The sequence below is a fragment of the Sarcophilus harrisii genome, chromosome 1, assembly GCF_902635505.1.
Source record: "Sarcophilus harrisii chromosome 1, mSarHar1.11, whole genome shotgun sequence".
Classification (NCBI taxonomy): Eukaryota; Metazoa; Chordata; class Mammalia; order Dasyuromorphia; family Dasyuridae; genus Sarcophilus; species Sarcophilus harrisii.
Genome location: NC_045426.1, coordinates 203,329,322 through 203,348,803, shown reverse-complemented (window position 1 = coordinate 203,348,803; position 19,482 = coordinate 203,329,322). Strand labels below are relative to the sequence as shown.

The following is a 19,482-nucleotide window of genomic DNA, read 5'->3' as shown; positions in this document are numbered from 1 at the left end:
TAATTTTGAACACTAGGTAGTTTCCAAAATAATCTGATAGCTTATGAAATTTCACTAGCCTAGCAAAGTTCTATACCAACCTTACAACTCTCTTAGTGCACATTAACTCTTATTCCAGTCTCAGTCCACATTTACTTCTGAGAAATACAATAAGTTGTATTATCTTTTTCAAACAGTAGGATATCAATAGTAGACAAGCTAAAATCAATCACTCTATTTTCCAACTTAAATTTTGATCAAATAGTTATATAAATTGGTAGGAGACATATTGCAGCATTCAAGAAAGTGAAGACATCAAAGCTAAAAATACTACCAAAAAACTAATTAAACAGTCGAATTTATAGTCTCTTTACTTCCAAATTGGTTGGTTGGTTGTTTTTTGTTCGGTTGATTGTTTGTTTTTTACTGAAGCATGCTGTTCAAAATTCATAATCAATACTAAAAGTGAAAAGAATTCTTTTCCAGACGACATAAGTTTTAACAGAAAACAAAATATCCTCTAACTCAAATACAACTATACTTGCTCAATTTAATGGGTAGAGCTGTACCCTTTGGGCAATTCTAAAACTTTAGCCTCTCAGAAAATTAAATAATAGTAGGAGGTTAAAATAAAGTACAATTATAAGTATATATTCCACAGTGGAATGATATTCAAGAGAAGAGTAGATGAACACTTAAAAATATAATATATAAGTTCACAAAACAATTCATGGAAATAAAAAAAGACACTAAGCAAATATTTTGTACCAGCACCACCTGCTCCAATCCTTGCTGAACTTTATTTCTAAATGTCACCCTTTTTTATTGACTTAATGGAAATCTGAAAGAAGAAACAGAATAAACACCCAAGGTAGATGAGGTGACTTAGAACAATCTTTATACAAAGCTTCACTGAGTTTTATATAAGTCAGTGCTGTCAATCTTCTTTTCTGTATTTATAAATCAAATGTAGAAAGAAATAAATCTATCACTCTACAAATCCAACCTCTTTAAAATTCGGTAGATTAATAGCTGTATGTGAGAAGCAATGAATAAAAACATATAAATATTTTATTAGTGGTTTATATGATTAAAACTTAGGAAGGAGTTTGAAAAATTGGATGCTGGTGGTTACACACCACAGTTCCAATAAATTCATTTTGAGTACATTTAAAGTACTACTCAGATCACAGAATCCTCAAGTTGTAAAACTCATCCCAATCACTCTTCCAAAATAGAATTCCTTTTACAGCACTCATAATAGAAAAGATGGTATATTTTGGACAAGCTTAAGTCAACCTTAGCAATATCACAAATTATTAACTGACATCCAGTGCCTTCTAGTTGTTTATAAAAGGAGACATAAAATCTTGTTTTACCTTACTCAGTTCTAGCCAAAAGAAAATGGTCCCTAATATGTCATGTTGACTAGACTGATGATGAGGTTTTCTATTGACTAACAGTTTAGAATCTCCTTGATCCAAAAGGACTTTGTCTCTGGGAGGCAGGGTAGAGGAGAAAGCAAGATTCTTACTAGGTAGATCCTCATTCTTCACAACTAACAAACTTCCATCTAGTCACACTATCTCCATTCCAGTGAATTTTAACCCAAACTTTCAATATTCAAATCTAATTCACTATACCTCAGTAATCTAATCTCTTATTCCTACTGTCCTCAACACTCTATATTCCACTCTTACTATTCTTCCATGCTCTCTAGAACGACTACTCTATAGGAGCTAACTTGTTTTCATCTTGAATCTTTTCCTCTCCCATTCCTTTCATCTTCTGGCTCTCATTAAGACCTAGTTTCTTCTTAATAATTAACAGTTTCAATGGCCAACTTTCTATCAATGGGAGCACTTTTGCTCATTCTCCCGACCAATAGAGATGAGGGAACTGAAATATCCTTATTTCCCCATTACTCCACCCAAAATTTCCCTATACCTCCATCATTCAATAACCTCTCCTCTGAGGTTCACTCAAGCTATATCCACTACCTAATCAAAATTCTGGTAGGTGCTGCTTGTTGACTTCCAAAATATTATACTCTTTTCAATTAATACAATGCATGATTCACATTCTTTCCTTTTTTTAAAAAAAAATTTTATTATAGCTTTTTATTTCCAAGTTATATGCATGGGTAATTTTACAGCATTGACAATTGCCATACCTTTTGTTCCAATTTTTCCCCCTTTTCCCCTATCCCCTTCCCCAGATGGCAGGTTGACTAATACATGTTAAGTATGTTAAAGCATATATGTCCTAACAGTTATATTGCTGTACAAAAAGAATTGGAGTTTGAAATAGTGTACTATTAGCCTGTGAAGGAAATAAAAAATGCAGGCAGACATTCACATTCTTTCAACATACATATTGATATTATCTCAATCACAATGTAATACCCGAGAAACTGAGGCAGAGATTGATTTTTAATCTTTAATGTGGAGAGTTTGGGTTAGTCAACAGAGATGGGACTCTTATCCAAAGCATTCCCTGAGGCAGAGAACTTATATAGGGTTTTAGCTGACTAGGGTTTGCAAACAGAATACATAACCTGAGTATACAATCTTATAGAGGAAACAAAGGAACATAAAGGGGGGGTGGGGTGGGGGGGTGGAGAGGGGGACACAAGGACACTGGGTGAGTGAACAAGCCATAATTTCAAAAAAGGATCATAACTTAATCCTGACTGGATAGGAGTTAAGATAAGAAGGTCAAGAGCAGGAGACAATGAGGCAAGGAACAATACTCAAACGGAGTATCCTAGCAAGGATCGAGATAATGCACTTGGAGTTTATGACACAATAATATGTAAAGGTGACTGGAACTCCGAGGTTTTTCCTAACTCAATTTTCCCAGTCCTAATGGTAAGGAAGAGAGGCTATGATCTCAATCCAGAACCCAACAACCATACCTCCTAGGTTCCTCAATTTGCTCATTTCCTATAACCTACTCCTTCATCTCATTTCAGCTTCACACAGAGATCTACATACAAGATTGTGCTCTTGATCTCAGCACCACCCACAAATATACTATTTCCATGTTCATGAATTCTCATATTCCCACATCTGATTACAATCTCTTATCATTCCAGTTCTCCTTAATCTGTTCTTCATCCTCACTGCAACCTCAAATCTCTCAACTGCTCAATTTTTTTCTGATAGATCATCTCTGTATTGGGTTTTCTCCTTCCTTCCTTGTTATGGGCCAGAACTTTGAAACAAGGATTCTTACAAGATATTAAGTTAGTGGAATTGATAAATACAATGTTTATCTAGTTTAGCATGGTGCTAAATAGTTCTCTAAGTTCAGTATGACTGATTTGTCTTACAACAAATAATGGTTTCCTAGTGATATAATGATTGATTTATACTAAGTATAGAGCATATAAGCTGTGAGCCTAAACCAGAGGAGGGCAGAGAAAACAGCAGACTGGAGGTGGGAGCTCAAGCTCTCAGAGCCAAAAAGAGAGAGATTAATTTCCATCTTCATCAGCCTTGTGGTGGCTGACCTGGCCTCCTGCATTTTCTCCACTGAAACCAAGTCCCCTCTGAAGGCCACAAGAAAGCTAGCTGAGGACCAGGTGAAGGAGACAATAAAGAATTTGGACTTTAACACCTGGCTGTTCTTGTGCTGATTACTTGGCTGAAATGAAGGCTGCTCCCAGGACCTCCAGAAAACCAAACCAAGAACATTACATTTTGGCGTCCAAAAGTGTGTCTAAGAACCTAAATCTATGACCCAGAAATTAGGGTGAATACAAAAACAGACAAGAAGGAAACTTTGTTAAGGGCTAAACTAGTGCTTCAACTGAATTGGGACAAATGTTTAGAAAGGAGCCTTCTTTTCCACTTCAAGGAAAATATGTCGAGAGCATGGTTAGACTTATAAAAAATCAAGGTTTAATTGTAACTTGGGAGCAGATCATTCTACTTTTAGAAACATTACAATACAGATCTCCTTGGTTCTCAAAGGAAAAAGAATTAGATCCAGACTAGTAGAAATTAGTAGAACAACTAAGTGAATATTACAATGAAAATGGTACTGATTCTATTCTTAAAGAAACCCTCTATACATATAACTTAATACAATTGGCTTTAGTAAATTACCTAAGTATTAGAATAAAGAAAAAAAAGAAAGTGCAGGAGGGGGAGGATATTGACAAATTAGGTGAAAAGGATGAAGAATTAGACAAGAATGGAGTTAAGTACAATTCTGATGAAATTAAGGAGTGTGATGCTTCACAGCAGGAGCCATTAGAGCATTCCCCATCCCCTGACCTGCACCTCCTCAATTAACCCTTCGTGGGTGGAGGGAGAAGAAGGAGGGGAAGGGACAGTAACACAATCAGCACCACCTATGAAGCAGCTTATGACAAGATTACAAAAGGTACTAGTTAAAGCTAAAAAAGGATAGGATATATCTAATTTGATAAATGCATACCCTGTGATTGAAGAATTTGATTCTTCAGGTCAAGCCAGGAGAAGATACACTCCTTTTGATCTGGAAATTATTAAAGGTTTTTAAAAAGGTTGCATTCTTTATGAGGCTACATCGTCTTATGTTAAGATGATATTAGAGAATTTGGCTTATGAAATTTTAACCCCTAGTGATTGGAAATATCTAACAAGGACATGTTTAGAACCTGGACAAAACTTGTTGTGGCTTTCGGAGTATAGTGAATTATAATAGGATTCAAGCCCAATGAAATAGACAAACTGGAGTCAATCTACAAATCACCTTTGACCAACTAGTAGGTAAAGGTCGGTATGCAAATGCTTCAGCACAGATTAATTATCCCATAGCAGCATATGAGCAAATTGCTGCTACTGCTGCTATAAAAGCTTGGGGTTCCCTCCCAGGAAAAGATGGAGGGGAAGCCTTCACGAAAATAGAGCAAGGTCCCAATGAACCCTTTGCTGATTTTGTGGAACGTCTGCAAACAGCTGTCATATGAACAATTGGAGAAAATGCAGCTACAGGAATTATGATAAGACAACTGGCTAAGGAAAATGCTAATGAGGTTTGTAGAAGAATAATATGGGGACTACACAAGGACGCTCCTTTAAAGGAGATCTTAAGATGCTGTGCCACAGTGGGCACAAATGTCTTTTATAAAATATCTTTTATACCCAGGCTATGATGCAGAACATGGGAAGACAGGGTCCCTCTTGGCAAGGGACTTCCAGAGAGACTTGTCAATGCTTTCAGTATGGTAAAGTAGGGCATCTGAAAGCTCAATGTAGACATCAAGCAGCTCCAATGTAATTTCCAGGTGATGAGAAGAGATCTAGAAAGTAATGAATGGAAGGGACCAGATAGATTAACTGCTTGGGAGAAAGGGTTTGCTTGTATTTCTACAGATGGAGAAGGAATCAGATGGGTGCCAATGAGCACCTGGAGAGAGACAGAAAAAGAGAAAAACCTCAAAACAAAGGAGAAGATCTAAGAAACATCTGACACTGAAAGAACATAGCTGATAATAAGACTGTTACAGAATCACTGGATTTTCTGAGATAAAAAATTGTTGATAAGATTGTTGCAGAACTTCAAAACCAGCAGGAATCATTGGATTCCTGACATTTGAAGTAATGGACAATAGACTGGTTTTGGATTATTTCTAGGACTTATGGACATGTATAATTCCTCATGTTGATTCATGTTTGTTATATCATTACTAGCCTGTGTTACTATGTGCTTGTGTAATGACTCCCATGTTGATGGATTTATATATTTTCAAGTGAGACCCTTCAGAAACCCACTAATCTGTTTTGATTCCCCATTTTCCTTTGGTTTTCACCTCCCTTCCTGAGACATCAGGGAGGGCATGATCACATCCTTTTGGGGGTTCTCACCTCCTTGAGAAGTCAGGGAGGGTGTGACCCCCTTATGTTCAAAAACAAAAGGAAGAGGGAGATGTTATGAGCCAGAACTCTGAAAAAAGGATTCTTACAAGATGTTAAGCTATTGTCTCAATGGGGTTAGCATGGTGCTTAATAGTTCTGTAAGATCAGTATGACTGATTTAATCTTACAACAAATAATGGTTTCCTAGTGATATAATGATTGGTTTATACTCACTGTAGAGCATATAAGCTGAGACAAACTCAGCCAAGGGAGGCAGAGACAGAGTCATTCCATCGTCCACCGTTGTGGTGGCTGGAGGCTGAAGCACAAACCCTTGGACTGAGACTCACTTCATCTCACATCACCATGATGGCCTGTCCTCCTGCATTTTCTCCACTGAAACCAAGTCCCCTCTGAAGGTCACTGAGAAAGCTAGTTGAGCACTAGGGGAAGGAGAAAATAAAGACTTTTGGACTTTAACACCTGGCTATTCTTGTGGTGATTACTATGCTGAAATAAAGGCTGCTCAGAGACCTCCAAAAAACCAAGCAGAACACTACACTTCCTCATCTTGACTGACTGATGAACCAGTTTAACTTTACGCTGTCATCATCTCACCAGTCCTTCTTTATTCCAATAACAATTTTGCTCTTCCAAGCCTCAGCCTTAAATCATTCTTACATCTATTATCTTTAAACTTAGAATTCCTATAATATTGAAAGAAGGTAAAGAAAAATCACAAAACTACAATTTCAAGCCACATAATCACAACTGAGCCTTCACTTAGACCGGGTAATCCACTTCCTTACTAAATCCCTGTCCTACTTGCCACAACACCTTTCCCAAACAGTTTCATCCTACCTCAAAGCTCCCAAAACTCCCCTCCCGTCCAGTCTCAAATGAGAAATTTGTCTCATATTTCACAGGGGGAAAAATGAGGCTATTCCCAGAGATCTCCCTCTCCTCCCTATCTCACATTATTCAGAGCCTTTGCTCCACTGTCTCTACCTTTACCCCTAGCCCACATAATGAGACAGGGTACTCTATATCTACTAAAGAACCTAGTCCCATCTTCTCAAGCATACTGATCTCTCTCTATATTCCTCCCTCTTTGTAATCTTCAGTCTAACTAGTAACTGCTTCTCTATTGCAAAGAAAGATGATCATGTCTCCTCCATCCTAAAAAAAAAAAAAAAAAAAAGTCTTTACTTGATTTATCCATCTCTACAAGCTATTGTCTTTGAATTTGCCTCCTGGAGCAGGTAGATGTTATAGTGGAAAGAGCACTGATCCCGGAGTCAGGAGGACCAGAGCTGACCTCAGACATTTAACACACATTAGCTGTGTGACTCTGGATAAATCATTTAACCTCAATTGCCTCTCAAAAAAAAAAAAAAAAAAGGTAAAAACCCCACAATCCTATAATAAAAAAAAAAAAAAAAATGATATAAACTCTCCTCCCTTTCATATCTAAAGATCTTGAGAAGGCTGTCTAAGAACTGATGCCTCTTTTTTCTTTTCAATCTCTTCTTGCCTCTTTATAGTGTGGCTTCTAAATTCATCATTCATTTGAAAGAGCTCTTTCCAGTGTTACCAATGATCACTTAATTGCCAAATCAAATGGCATTATCACTAATCAAGACAATTATCATAACCTTCTAACTGGTCTACCTGCCTTAAAATCTCTCCAAACTTATCTTCTCCCTCTGCTGATGGTAAAGTAATTTTTCTAAAGCATAAGCCTCACCAATGTTTCTAGTCCTTTACCCCTTACCACCCCTACCCAAACTTTTGTTCAATGAGTTACCTATAGGCTCAAATCCAAACTTTCCTAGGGCCCTCTCTAGTCTTTTTATATTTTGTGTCCCTCTTTGTACTCTACAGTTGCATGTCACTACTAGCCATTCCATCTCACATCTGTGCCTAGGCAGTGTCCTCCCTCCCCCCCTCCCGGCCCTCGCCAACATCTTAGGTTCTCTAGCTTCTTTTAAAACTTAGATCAAGTCCTATTTTCTGCAGGAGACCTATCTTGGTCTCTTTCCCTTCATCCTTGCCCACCCCAGCTGCCTAGCTTTTTATCTCAGAATTCCTTCTATCTACTCCATATAGAACTTGTATGTGCCTATATATTTACATGTTACATATAGCAGGGGCACAAACCATACTTGTTTGCTGACTGATTTGTCCTGGTAAAGTTACTTCAATTCTTGGGTTTCAGTTATCTCATCTATAAAATGAGAGGCTTGGACTAATTGCCTTTTGAAATTCCTTATCATTCTTGATCTGTAATTTAAATAATAAGATAAATTTAGATTATGAGCATATAAAGAATAGAAAACTTCATTTTTCTTTTAAGGTCACTCTTTGGACTAATTTCCACATAAGCAGTGGCAATTGTCAATTAAAGGAACATTCATACATCTGACAATGACTCCTACAAACTAAAGACTGAAAAAAAGGTCACAGAGGTAATTTAAAATATTTAAGAGGATAAAATAATTAGCCTACTTGAAAGCAAATTTAAAATAGAAAAATATACTCCCTACACATAAAAAGTAAAAAACAGCTTTGGCTAAGATTTATTGTGAAAGTATTCTTTCCTTTCTGAAAGGAACCAAAGAAAAACTTAAATGTATGAAGATACACTAATCACCTTTAAAATTTCATTCACTTACAACCACAAGAGCCAGTGTTTTCAGATTTCTTGGTGACCCACCTTTATATGGGGAGCATTTTTTTTTACCAGAACCAAATAGGAAGATTTCAATAATACACGGATTAGATAATGGAGAAGATATATAACAACCAGCTATTTAATTTAGAATATTGATAGAAGTAGTCAACATCTCACAAACCAAAGACATAGATTTTGTGTTCAGAGCCATGGTCAATGTCAAGTGACTAGACTCTATCTCTGAATACATAAAATGCCTTTGCTGTTTAACTCTCTAAGAAAAAATATAGAAAACAAAAAGGAAGATAAAGAACATGTCTCAGTTACAGTGAAATCAGCTAAGGGGCTGAAAATGTCTAAAGGTTCTTTTAAAATATTAATGTAATATCTGTCAAAAATACAGATTCAAAACCTAAAATTAAAAAAAAAAAAGTAAAGGACAAAAATTGCGATTAAAAACCAAAGGCACACATTATGGTAGAACGAAAAAACTAAGAGCTCTGGAGTTAGATGATTACCAATGCCTTCTCTGATTTACATTACCTGTAAGATTTTGGAAAAATAAAAATAAAAAAAACCTCACTGTTTTTACATTACTGGCCTTCGGTATCTTCATCTGTTAAATGTAGGGTGTTAGACTGATAACCTTTAACACATCTTGAGCCCTAAATCTAGGCTATTCTGATATTACCTATGATCTGTCTTTTTACGTTCAAACCTATAGTGTCATCAACAGTACTTTCTCAACCAATGCAGATGAGCAGCTATTCTGTAACTTCCAAGTCTTGAAGAGTTGCCAAAGGCATGAAGAAGTTACAATGACTTGCTTATATTCTTCCACATAGTACATGTCATAAACACGACTTACACCAAGAGCTTTCTGATTCTGAGGCAAACTCTACCCACAATGCCAAGGTGTCTCTCATCCCATATACTAACAACCAAAAAAATAAAATAAAATTAAGATTGTTTCATATCAAGATAATTTCTTTTTCAAGAAGAAATGATAAACAACAAGTTTATAACAAATGACGGAGGAGGAGCAGAAATACAGAATTTTTCAATCAGGAATAATTTTATAATTGAGGATTAGTGATCTGTTTAAGCAATATCCTATACTCACAAATGTAAGTATGTGGAAATGGTAATTGTGAAAATGTTAAGATATGAAATTCAAAGAGAATTCCAGTGTTTACAGGCAGCAACAATTCTAATAAAAGGTGAACATTTCATTTAAAATGGATTATAATTAACATGACTCTTTGCAACATCACTGTAAGTGGAAACTAATTAACTGTTTTTAATTGCTAGATATATAAATATGTATAAAAGCAATTTTTTTCATACATAATTCAAAACAAAGACAGAAAATTATGACAAATATTCTATATAAACCACAAATTCCTCATTATATATAATCAGGTCTTTTAAAGACCAGATATTATTGAAATGATCAGATTTCTAAAAGAGAATAACACTAAGGCATTATAGTTCTCATTTTTTAGAGAAATAAACACAGAGAAATTAAAAACCAAGTTTTTCTTTTATATAGGAGAACATCTCATATATAAGAAGTAGTTTCAAATAGAAGATGAGACTTGGAATCAGAATGACCTTGAATTCAAAAATCCCACCTCTGACTCTATTATAACTCTGGCCAAATCTCTCAGTACCCAGGGCAACTCTATAAACTGATAGGTTGTAAGGAGTTGCACATATGCATGAGCAGAGGAAGTTTCTCACTGGGAGTTCCTATCAATCAATCAACAAGAATTTATTAATAGAATTCAACGTGGCAAGCATTACATTAAAAGCTTTATGGACATATGGAAAAAAGAAAAAGAAAGAAAGAAACATTCCTACACTCAAATTACAGGTCAAGAACAAAAAGAAATCTCAAAGAAAGAATAAATTTTGACTCATAGTCTATTCACAATACTAATTATAATGTTCAGTATTCAGCACACTAGTCTTGTAACATATAGACACTTTGTGATATATACTACATTGTGTTTTTTTCCTAAGACTTTCCAATAAAAAAGGAAAAATTCTTCTTTTGAGCCAACACTGACATTTATTCTAAAAAAAATTTGCTTATAAATGCCTAAACAAGACAACATGTAGAAATCTAACCCCAAACCATTTATTCCTTTTTCCCCTCTAATAATCTTTGTTCCTTTCCTATATCACCCCCAATTACTTTCCTTCTGCCTTTTTTCAGGATGGATCCATCCTCTTTGTTGTTGAATTAAGTCCTATATATCCTTCAAAGATAAATTTTATTTTATTCAGAAAGCCTTCTTTGACTTTAGCACTAAGTGATCTACCAATGTTTTCCGCAACAACATTAATAATTATTACACTACTGTGAGGTCAGATCACAAAGTACAAAACTTACTAAGAGTCTAATACTGCTATTTATTATTTCCAGGATAAAATTTTAAGTTCTCAGGCAACAGAAATTTACTTCAAAATACTGCCCAAAGAATAATATTCTATGGAAATAGTAGGAGCTATTAATTATTATTGATTTATGAATTATTACTTTAAACAAACAAGAGAAAATAGCAATTGACAGGCTCAATATATTTATATTCTATGCCCTCTATATAAAAGGTTACCAACCAATCTAAGTGCTAAAATTATAATTATGCCTGATGAAATGTCCCAGATTTATGCCAATATAATTAAAATTTTACTTAACCTAGTTATACAATATAACAAGAACAATGAAAGGAATAATCTAAATGATACTAAGAAGTGGATTTTATTGTTTCAAAGTTCTTTAACAGAACACATAATAAGTAGTGTAATTAAACCTAAAGAAGACTGCTTTTAAACCTGTGTGATTCAGATTCATTAAAATGCATATTTTCTCATTTAATTCAAACTTCTCCATTAAAAACATTAAGACAAACTCACTTTAGCTCCTGAAAATAAATCCCTATAGCACAAAAATTTCTGATCAACAAAAAGCCATTATAATTAAGTAGGAAAAACCATTAAAATAACATCAAGTGATATGAGTTAGGCCAAGGTAGAAATAAAAGTCAGAGTGAGGTCGAGATACTATTTTATTTGTCAATTAGCCAGTTATGACTATATCAGCAATTGAATATATAATTTTAGCTCCTTAAAATACTTATTATTTAAAAGTAACCTAAGACCTCAGCAACTCTTACAACCAATCTGAGAGTATAACACATAAGAACATTTAAATATATAAAAAAACCATAGATGAAAAAGCCATTCATTGTTGTAGCACAAAATTCTCTTTACATATCAAATCGCTATTAAAATGCTATTTTCTTTAATAAATTTTAGTATATGCCTACCATTTTAAAATGTCATCATAAAGCACAATACTTATAATATTTGTATTTTTTATTTAATCCTGTATTAAAATAATCTTGCTTAGAAATCTCAGATTCAAATTATTTGAAATTGCTACATTTTACCTGCTACACTGAAATGTTTAGTATTTAAATAAGGCATGAGACAACTCAAACAATACATCAAATTTTGTTTTGAATTTTTTTTTTTGAGCCAGACCTGAATTTGTGGTGTGAAATTTCCCTTTAATAATATAGAGCAAGTAACTTGTAAGTAACTTTTAGAAAGCATCCTAAAGCACTTAAAAGTCAACTATAGTTGATTATGGTTGAGCAGCTAATGTGCTGTGATTTAAAATCAAAGGCAAGACTTGAAGACCTGAAGCCAAGGCTTTCCTTAAATTCTGGCTCTCTTAAAAATATTCCTTAAAAACTGGCTCTCTGTTAACAAAATAATGCTGCCTCCTACCTACATTCACAGTTTAGATAGAGAAATAAAATCTGAATGTATCACAACCAAACAAAAATATAATCTCTATTTTATTTATACAGTTAATTTAAGAAGTAAAATCAAGAAAGATCTTGTTTTTAAGGAGCAGTCAGCCTCCTAAGTTTTCTGACATTTAAATTAGGATCAAGAGGTTATTTCTGAAAACAATGTCACTTTTCCATTTAAATGTGTTATTTTAACTTGATAGCATTTTATCATTTTTGAGGGGAAAAGATTAAAAAAATTATTTTCTGAAGAAATTTTTAAATATTAGGTAGGATAGAAGAAAATTTTTAAATTCCTAAGCAAAAATTTGTTTGTTCCCCAGGTGAAAAGTATACTTGAGTCAGACTTATCTCCTTAGACTGCTCTGCTGTTGTATCATTTTTTGTGAATTTTTCTCCATTTCACACACTTTCCACAAATCATACCATTGCCTTTTCATTTATTTAAAAAAAAAATACAATTATAGAATGAACAAAAGAAAAACCACTTGAAGAAGCATAATATACACAACTATTTGCATCACTTTTTCTGCATCACTCTATCACAGTTTCTTCATAACAAATCTATAGCAATATCAGCTTATTCAAGCTCTAAGAACACTGATCTTGCAGCAAACAATCAACCTTCAGCCTATCTTGAACCAAAAGTTCAAGTTATTTTTATTTCCACACAATGTGGGCAGATGTGGACAATATAATACTCTGCAAATAATTTTTAAATATTGTAATCTTTTCAACACATAACAAATTAATACACCACAATGGATGTTCATAAACTATGTTTTCCACAATAAACTGTTTTTAAGATGTTAAAATGGTTACCTGTCATTAATGATCCAGTTCAGGCAGAGATTGAGGGAGCTAAGATTTTTGCACCTCTTGACTATTTCCATCACAGTTTCATTATCCAGTTCAGTGATGTGACGTAAATCCAAACTGGAAAGGTTTCTTAACTAATGAGACAAATAAAATAAAGGAGAAAGAGTTGAAAAGTAAGGGCCTTTTGGTCCTATACCCTAATTAAACAATCTACTTTATAGTATAAATTAGAAAGATTAATTTTAAAATCTTTGATGATTAAAATGAAACACTAATGACCACAAATGGAAACCTCTAGTCATTATTACAAGAATAAATTATGTAACATTTTAAACAACTGCAATAATTGTAAAGACTACAAATCTCTTAAGCCTTAAAGAAATTTTATTTATATGACTTTAACAATCTGACCTTAAATTTTCTCATTTTTGAAAAACTATCACTCTAACTTCAAGTTAAAATGGCAGTTTTAAACTTTATAAAGGAGTCTAATTCAGATAGACACACAGACAACTGTAGATATAAGTACAAAGAAATAAACAATGTTATGTTCAAAGATCTTACATTAATGGGGGTGACAACAACATACATAGTTATAAACAAAGAAGAAAACGATTGCAAAGTTAATAAATAAGGTGTCTGGAGAGAAAGGGCGGATTAGAAAAGGATTCATGCAAAAAATCCTTGATCTGAGTTTTGAAGAGAGAAAATTCTAAAACGGAGATGAGAAAAGACAGCATTTCAACTGTGAAGGACAGGGAGAGCAAAAACTGAGATGGAAAATAATGTGTCATATGTGAGAAGCATCAAGAAAGCCAGTTAAGCTGAGCTCCAGCTTGTGGGAAGAGGAATCATGGGCAATAAAGCTGAAAGATAAGTTTGGGCCTAATCATAAAAATGTTTATGGAGATCCTTGAGAAGAAGAATGACATGATCAGAACTACACTAGTAGAAAATCACTTTTGCAGCAATGTGCAAGATGAACCTGGGGAGAGGAGACAAGTTTTGTGTCAGGGAGTACACACACTGAGACAGCCACTAAAATGGTGAAGAGGAGGAATGGTGCAGATTATAATCAACCCAACTAAAGAGGGCCAGAAGTAGAAGATATTACGGAGGTAGAAGGAAAGATTAAGAAATTGACTGCACTGTGGGGTGAGGGAGGAGTTTAGGACAGAGGACAGTAAGAAAGGTTAGATCCAATCTGTAAAAACTTTTCAAAGTTATGCCGGAGTTCATATTTGGTCCTATAAGCAATAATCAGTCACTGGAGTGTACTGAATAGGGAAGTAACTATTCTGACATGCATTTAAGGAAAATCATTTGGACATCACTATAAAGAAAGATTTGAGGCAAGGAGACCAATTAGGAAGTCTTTTCAATAATAAAACCAAAAGATTATGAAGGCATGAACTAAAATGATAGGAAAATAGAGAGAAGGGATTAGATATGAAAGATACTGTGGAGGTAGAAACAACACTTCTCCACTAATTAGAGTAAGGGGTATATTTCAACATTATATTCTAGCAAGGATCTAAAAAAAAATGAAAAGGTATCAGGATCAAATGATGATTACAAAATCCAAAAAGAAATATTAACAAGCTCTTTCATTTGGGCCAGTACAACACAAAAGATAAGTCAGAAATCAGAAGCGATGGAAGAATTGTCCAAAAGAAGTTCCTCTCTAGACAAGGCAAATAAAGCTGGACACCTGCAGCCAGGCATAGGTCAGGAACACTTGACAACAGTCAAGAGGGAAAAGGGAAACCCCATAGGAAGATCCAGAATAGGCAGGAATGCAATGCAGTGGAAAGGACAACAAAGATTATTCCAAGAGATTCAGCCAAAGATCTCTATTCTAGAATACTGAAGCCTGAAGGCACACTGAGCACAGAGGCATCAAAAGAGAGGGAAGGAAGCACCAAGAGCCAAGAAATGGAGGTCGGGTCCAAATAAGTCATTATCTCCCCATCAAGGAGGACAGAAAAAACCAGCACCTCACCTTGGCACAGAAACCTACAACTCAGATCCTGGGCTTCGTTAGAAATGAGTAAACAGATTCTCACATGAAGTAGTATTATAAGCTAAAAGTAGAAGAGTTATTCCCAAATAGCTAAATGTCTAACTTCAGAGGTGAAACAGGAAGGCCTGGCAATAAGCACTACAAGAGCATGTGGAAGAAATAAAAATGGTCATTAATAAGTCAAGTAGTCAAAACAACTGACTGATGGAGGATGTCTAGATCCCACTTTAAAAAGAATTGTAAAAGAAATTAGATTTACTAGAACTAGATGGAATGCCCTAGCAACCTAAATGAAACCCTAAAAATAAAAGCTCCAATATGCCACAATCAAAATCTAGAGCTGCTAACTTAAAAGGAAAAAATTCTGCAAGCAGACAAACAGAAAAGATTCGAGCACCAGAAAAACCATAATTAGGATCTCAAGGCTTGGCAGCAACCAATATAAAAGAAAGAAAATCTTGAAATACGATATTACAAATGGTTACAAGACAAAAGTTTACAAATAAGAATAATTCACCAGGTAAAAATTAGTTTAATTCTATAAGTGTAAAAATGTATTTTTAAGAGGATAAAAAGCTTTTGAACTTTCTTAATGAAAACACTAGAGACTGTGAAGTGCAAATGTGTTAAGAGAAACCTATAAGTACAATTACATTTAAGTAATTAGAAAGGTAGAAAGCCAGATAGATACAACCAGAGAGAGGCCTGTGGGAACTGAGTGCAGACCACAACATAGCATTTTCCACTTTCTGTTGATGTTTGCTTGCATTTTGTTTTCCTTCTCAGGTTTTTTTTTTTTTTTCTTTCTAGATCCAACTTTTCTTATGCAGCAAGATAACTGTATAAATATGTATACATATATTGGATTTAACATATATTTAACATGTATTGGACTACCTGATATCTAGGGCAGGAGGTGGGAAGGAGAGAAAAATCTGAAACAAAGTTTTGCAAGGGTCAATGCTGAAAAATTACCCATGCATATATACGCTTTATAGATAAAAAGCTTCAATAAAAATAAAAAAAAATAAAAAAAGAAGAAACAAATAAATAAATAAATAATTAGAAAGGGCTAAGATACTTTCTAATGGGGGAGACAACTCTCTCCCATAATCACGCTGTCTTCAATAATAGAAATAACTGAGTAACATTCAAAAAAAAAAAAAAAAAAAGAATGTGTTTTGGTTTTATTTATTGGATCTACTGAGGGACATGGGGAAAAGAAAAAAGGAAAATACTGGGAAATAAATGAGGAAGAAGGATGAAGAACTTAAGTATTTCATATAATTGAGAAGCATGGAATGAAGATTATAGCATGAAGCATGAAAAAAAGGGGGTAAGGACAATAGGAATCTCATTATCTTCAGTTATGGGAACCAGATTGTGTGGGAAGAGGATTGAAACCACGACTTTAGAAATGCATTAAACTAAACAGAGAGGAGGAGGAGTGAGGTTTAAAAGTAAAGATAGATTAAGAGGATAGTTACAGTTAAAACAAACTTCAGAGGGTTAGTTAAAAGGCAGCATTAAAAGAAAAGCAGGTAGAGGAACTTGTGATCAGGATTTAGCCAAGGAACGAAAGGGAAAGCAAATGAGAGGAAGCACACTGCTTCGATTCTAGATTATTAGTGGCGATTACATTTCTTTAAACATCTTTTTTTTTTTTTTTTTGAAGAGAAAAATGGGAGTAAGGAGATGAAAATGTATTTAAAGAATATGGTGAAGAGAAATACATAATTAGCAATTATGTCCTTAAATGGGATTGATATGAAATCTCCCATGAAATGGAAAATGAGATAGAAAACAATAACAATATATTGCTTATAGCAATATATTGTTTACAATTCTGAAATATAAAAATTCATAAGGAGCCAAAATAAAGGGCTGAAGCAAAATCCATTATGTTTCAGAGGAACTAAAAAAGCAGAGACAGCAAATGTGATCTGGCAAGAGTGAAATCAGTGATAAAAAAGGAACAAGAAAATGGCATCATAGACAAGGAAATAATGCCATTAATTTTTACATATACCTATATATACATACTAAATGGCATATATAAAAATCTAAGTACTTACAGCAAAAATTAATAGAATAATGGGGAGAAATTGAAAGCAAAACTATAAGGACCTCAATGTGGTCCTATCAGACTTAGATTTCTTTCTGAGCTATACATGACACCTTTAGAAAAATTAATCAGGTATAAAAACTTCATAATCAAATGTAGAAAAAAAATTTAAATACATTATTTTCTGACAATATAAGGGAAAAACATAGTAAAGGCTTTTGAAGAAAGAATTGAAATTTAAATGGCATTAAACTTTTTTTTTTTTAAAGATGTGGTCATAGATGAAATAATAAAAATAGTAAAAAATGTGACATGAGACAATATAAGAACCCTCAGGATGCAATCTAAGGGGGAACATGCATATCTCTAAAAGCACTTCATTCAACCAATAAAGAGAGAGAGAAAGAACATAATGAATTGAGCATATACTAAAAACAAATTGGAAAACAACAAATCAATGAACACAGCTAAACCCGAAATTGCTAAAGTTAGGAGATGATTATTTAAAAACTAATAACATAGATGAACCATTAGCTAACCTAATTTGAAAAAGAGAGAAGAAAGACAAATTATTCTCAAAAATAAAAAAAGAGAATTCATGATAATTGAAAATTACATAAGGGAAGAGAAATTTCTATGAGATTTCTCACCCATGAGAAATATATATGTTTCCATTAAATGCTAATTAAACTGTTAAATGAAATGGATGAGTGTTTTGTTATTGTTGTTCAGTCATTTCAACTGTGTTTGACTCTTTGTGACCCCATTTGAGGATTCCTTCACAAAGAAACTAGAGTGGTTTGGCATTTTCTTTTCCAGTTCATTTTTACAGATAAGGAACTAAGGCAATCAAAATTAAGTGACTTGCCCAGGGTCACACAGCTAGTATTTTTTTGAGGCCACATCTGAACTCAGAAAAATTATTCTTTCTGCCTCCAGGTTCAGTACTCTAGCCACCATGCTACCTTTCCTAAAAAATAAATATAGAATGTGAAAATATTAACACACATTCTAAGGCACAGAAACTATACAAATCTATACAAATACAATTATAAAATACGTGATTTCTCATAGTTGGGTTGTACCAAGATAATAACAGTGACAATTGTGAGTTAATATTCAGTACCGTACCAAATAGCCAAAGTATTATATAACAGAACTAAAATAATAATAATAATAATAATAATAACAATAACAACAAAATTCATCTGAAAGAAAGGCCAAGAATTTCAAGGGTAATTATGAGGGTGGGGGTGGTATAAAATAGATATCAAATCCCAAAAATTGCTACAAAGGAATATTCATTAAAAAAAAATATTTGGCACAGCTTTAAAATACTGAAATTTGATCAGTAGCAAAGGTGAAACGTAAGATCCCACCAAAAAACATTTATCACATTGTTTAATAAACCCAAAGACCCAAACTATCAGAATAAAAACTCCCTGTTTGATGAATATTGCTTGTTAATCTGGAAAACAATATGATAGTAATTAGGTTTGGTTCAATATTTATACACTAGACCACAAAAAATCCAAAAGGGTACATAAAAGGTAATGTCACAAACAAATTAGATAAAGCAATACTTTTTTTACAACTATGGATATGGAAAGAGTTTATGACCAAACAAAGAACAGAGAATTACATTAGATAAAATGGATAATTTTGTTTAAATAAAATTAAATAGTTTTTGCACAAACAAAACCAATGCAGTTAAACCCAATAATAGTTAATTCAAAATATTTGGGTAGTATAGTTCTGTGATAAAAGTCTGACTTAAATTTATAATTTTAGCAATCATTCCCCAATAAATACATGGTCAAAGGATATAAAATCAGCTTTCAAAGGAAAAAAAAAAAAAATGAAGATTTCAACAACCAATGGAAAAAATTGTTCAAAGTCACTAATTATTAGAGAAAAGCAAACTAAAACAATACTGAAATTTTACTTTATAACCATTAGAATGTCAAAGACCACAAAAAAGGAAAAAAGTAATTGCTGGTAAGAATGTGGGGGAAAATAAGCCCAATAATGAACACTTAGTGTAACCACAAATATCCTAGTAAGAAATTTAAATCTATATCTAAAAATTGCTAAATTACGTATACCTTTAACTTAATGAAACCACTATTAGAGGCATATACTCCAAAGAGATGAAAGAGGGAAAAGGTGCAAAATACTTTGCAAATATCATAATCATCATCATCATTACTATAAGAGTGGGCAGGGTCAGCCTAGACAATTAACCT

The 19,482-nt window shown here is 33.6% G+C and overlaps 1 protein-coding gene across 1 annotated transcript in view; it reads right to left on the bottom strand.

Moving 5' to 3' along the window:
- The window catches only part of FBXL17 (F-box and leucine rich repeat protein 17), a 495,113-nt gene that overhangs the window by 322,809 nt on the left and 152,822 nt on the right, over positions 1-19,482 (bottom strand). The window contains 1 exon segment of the mRNA XM_031968710.1: positions 13,152-13,282. Coding sequence (XP_031824570.1) covers positions 13,152-13,282 — 131 coding nt within the window.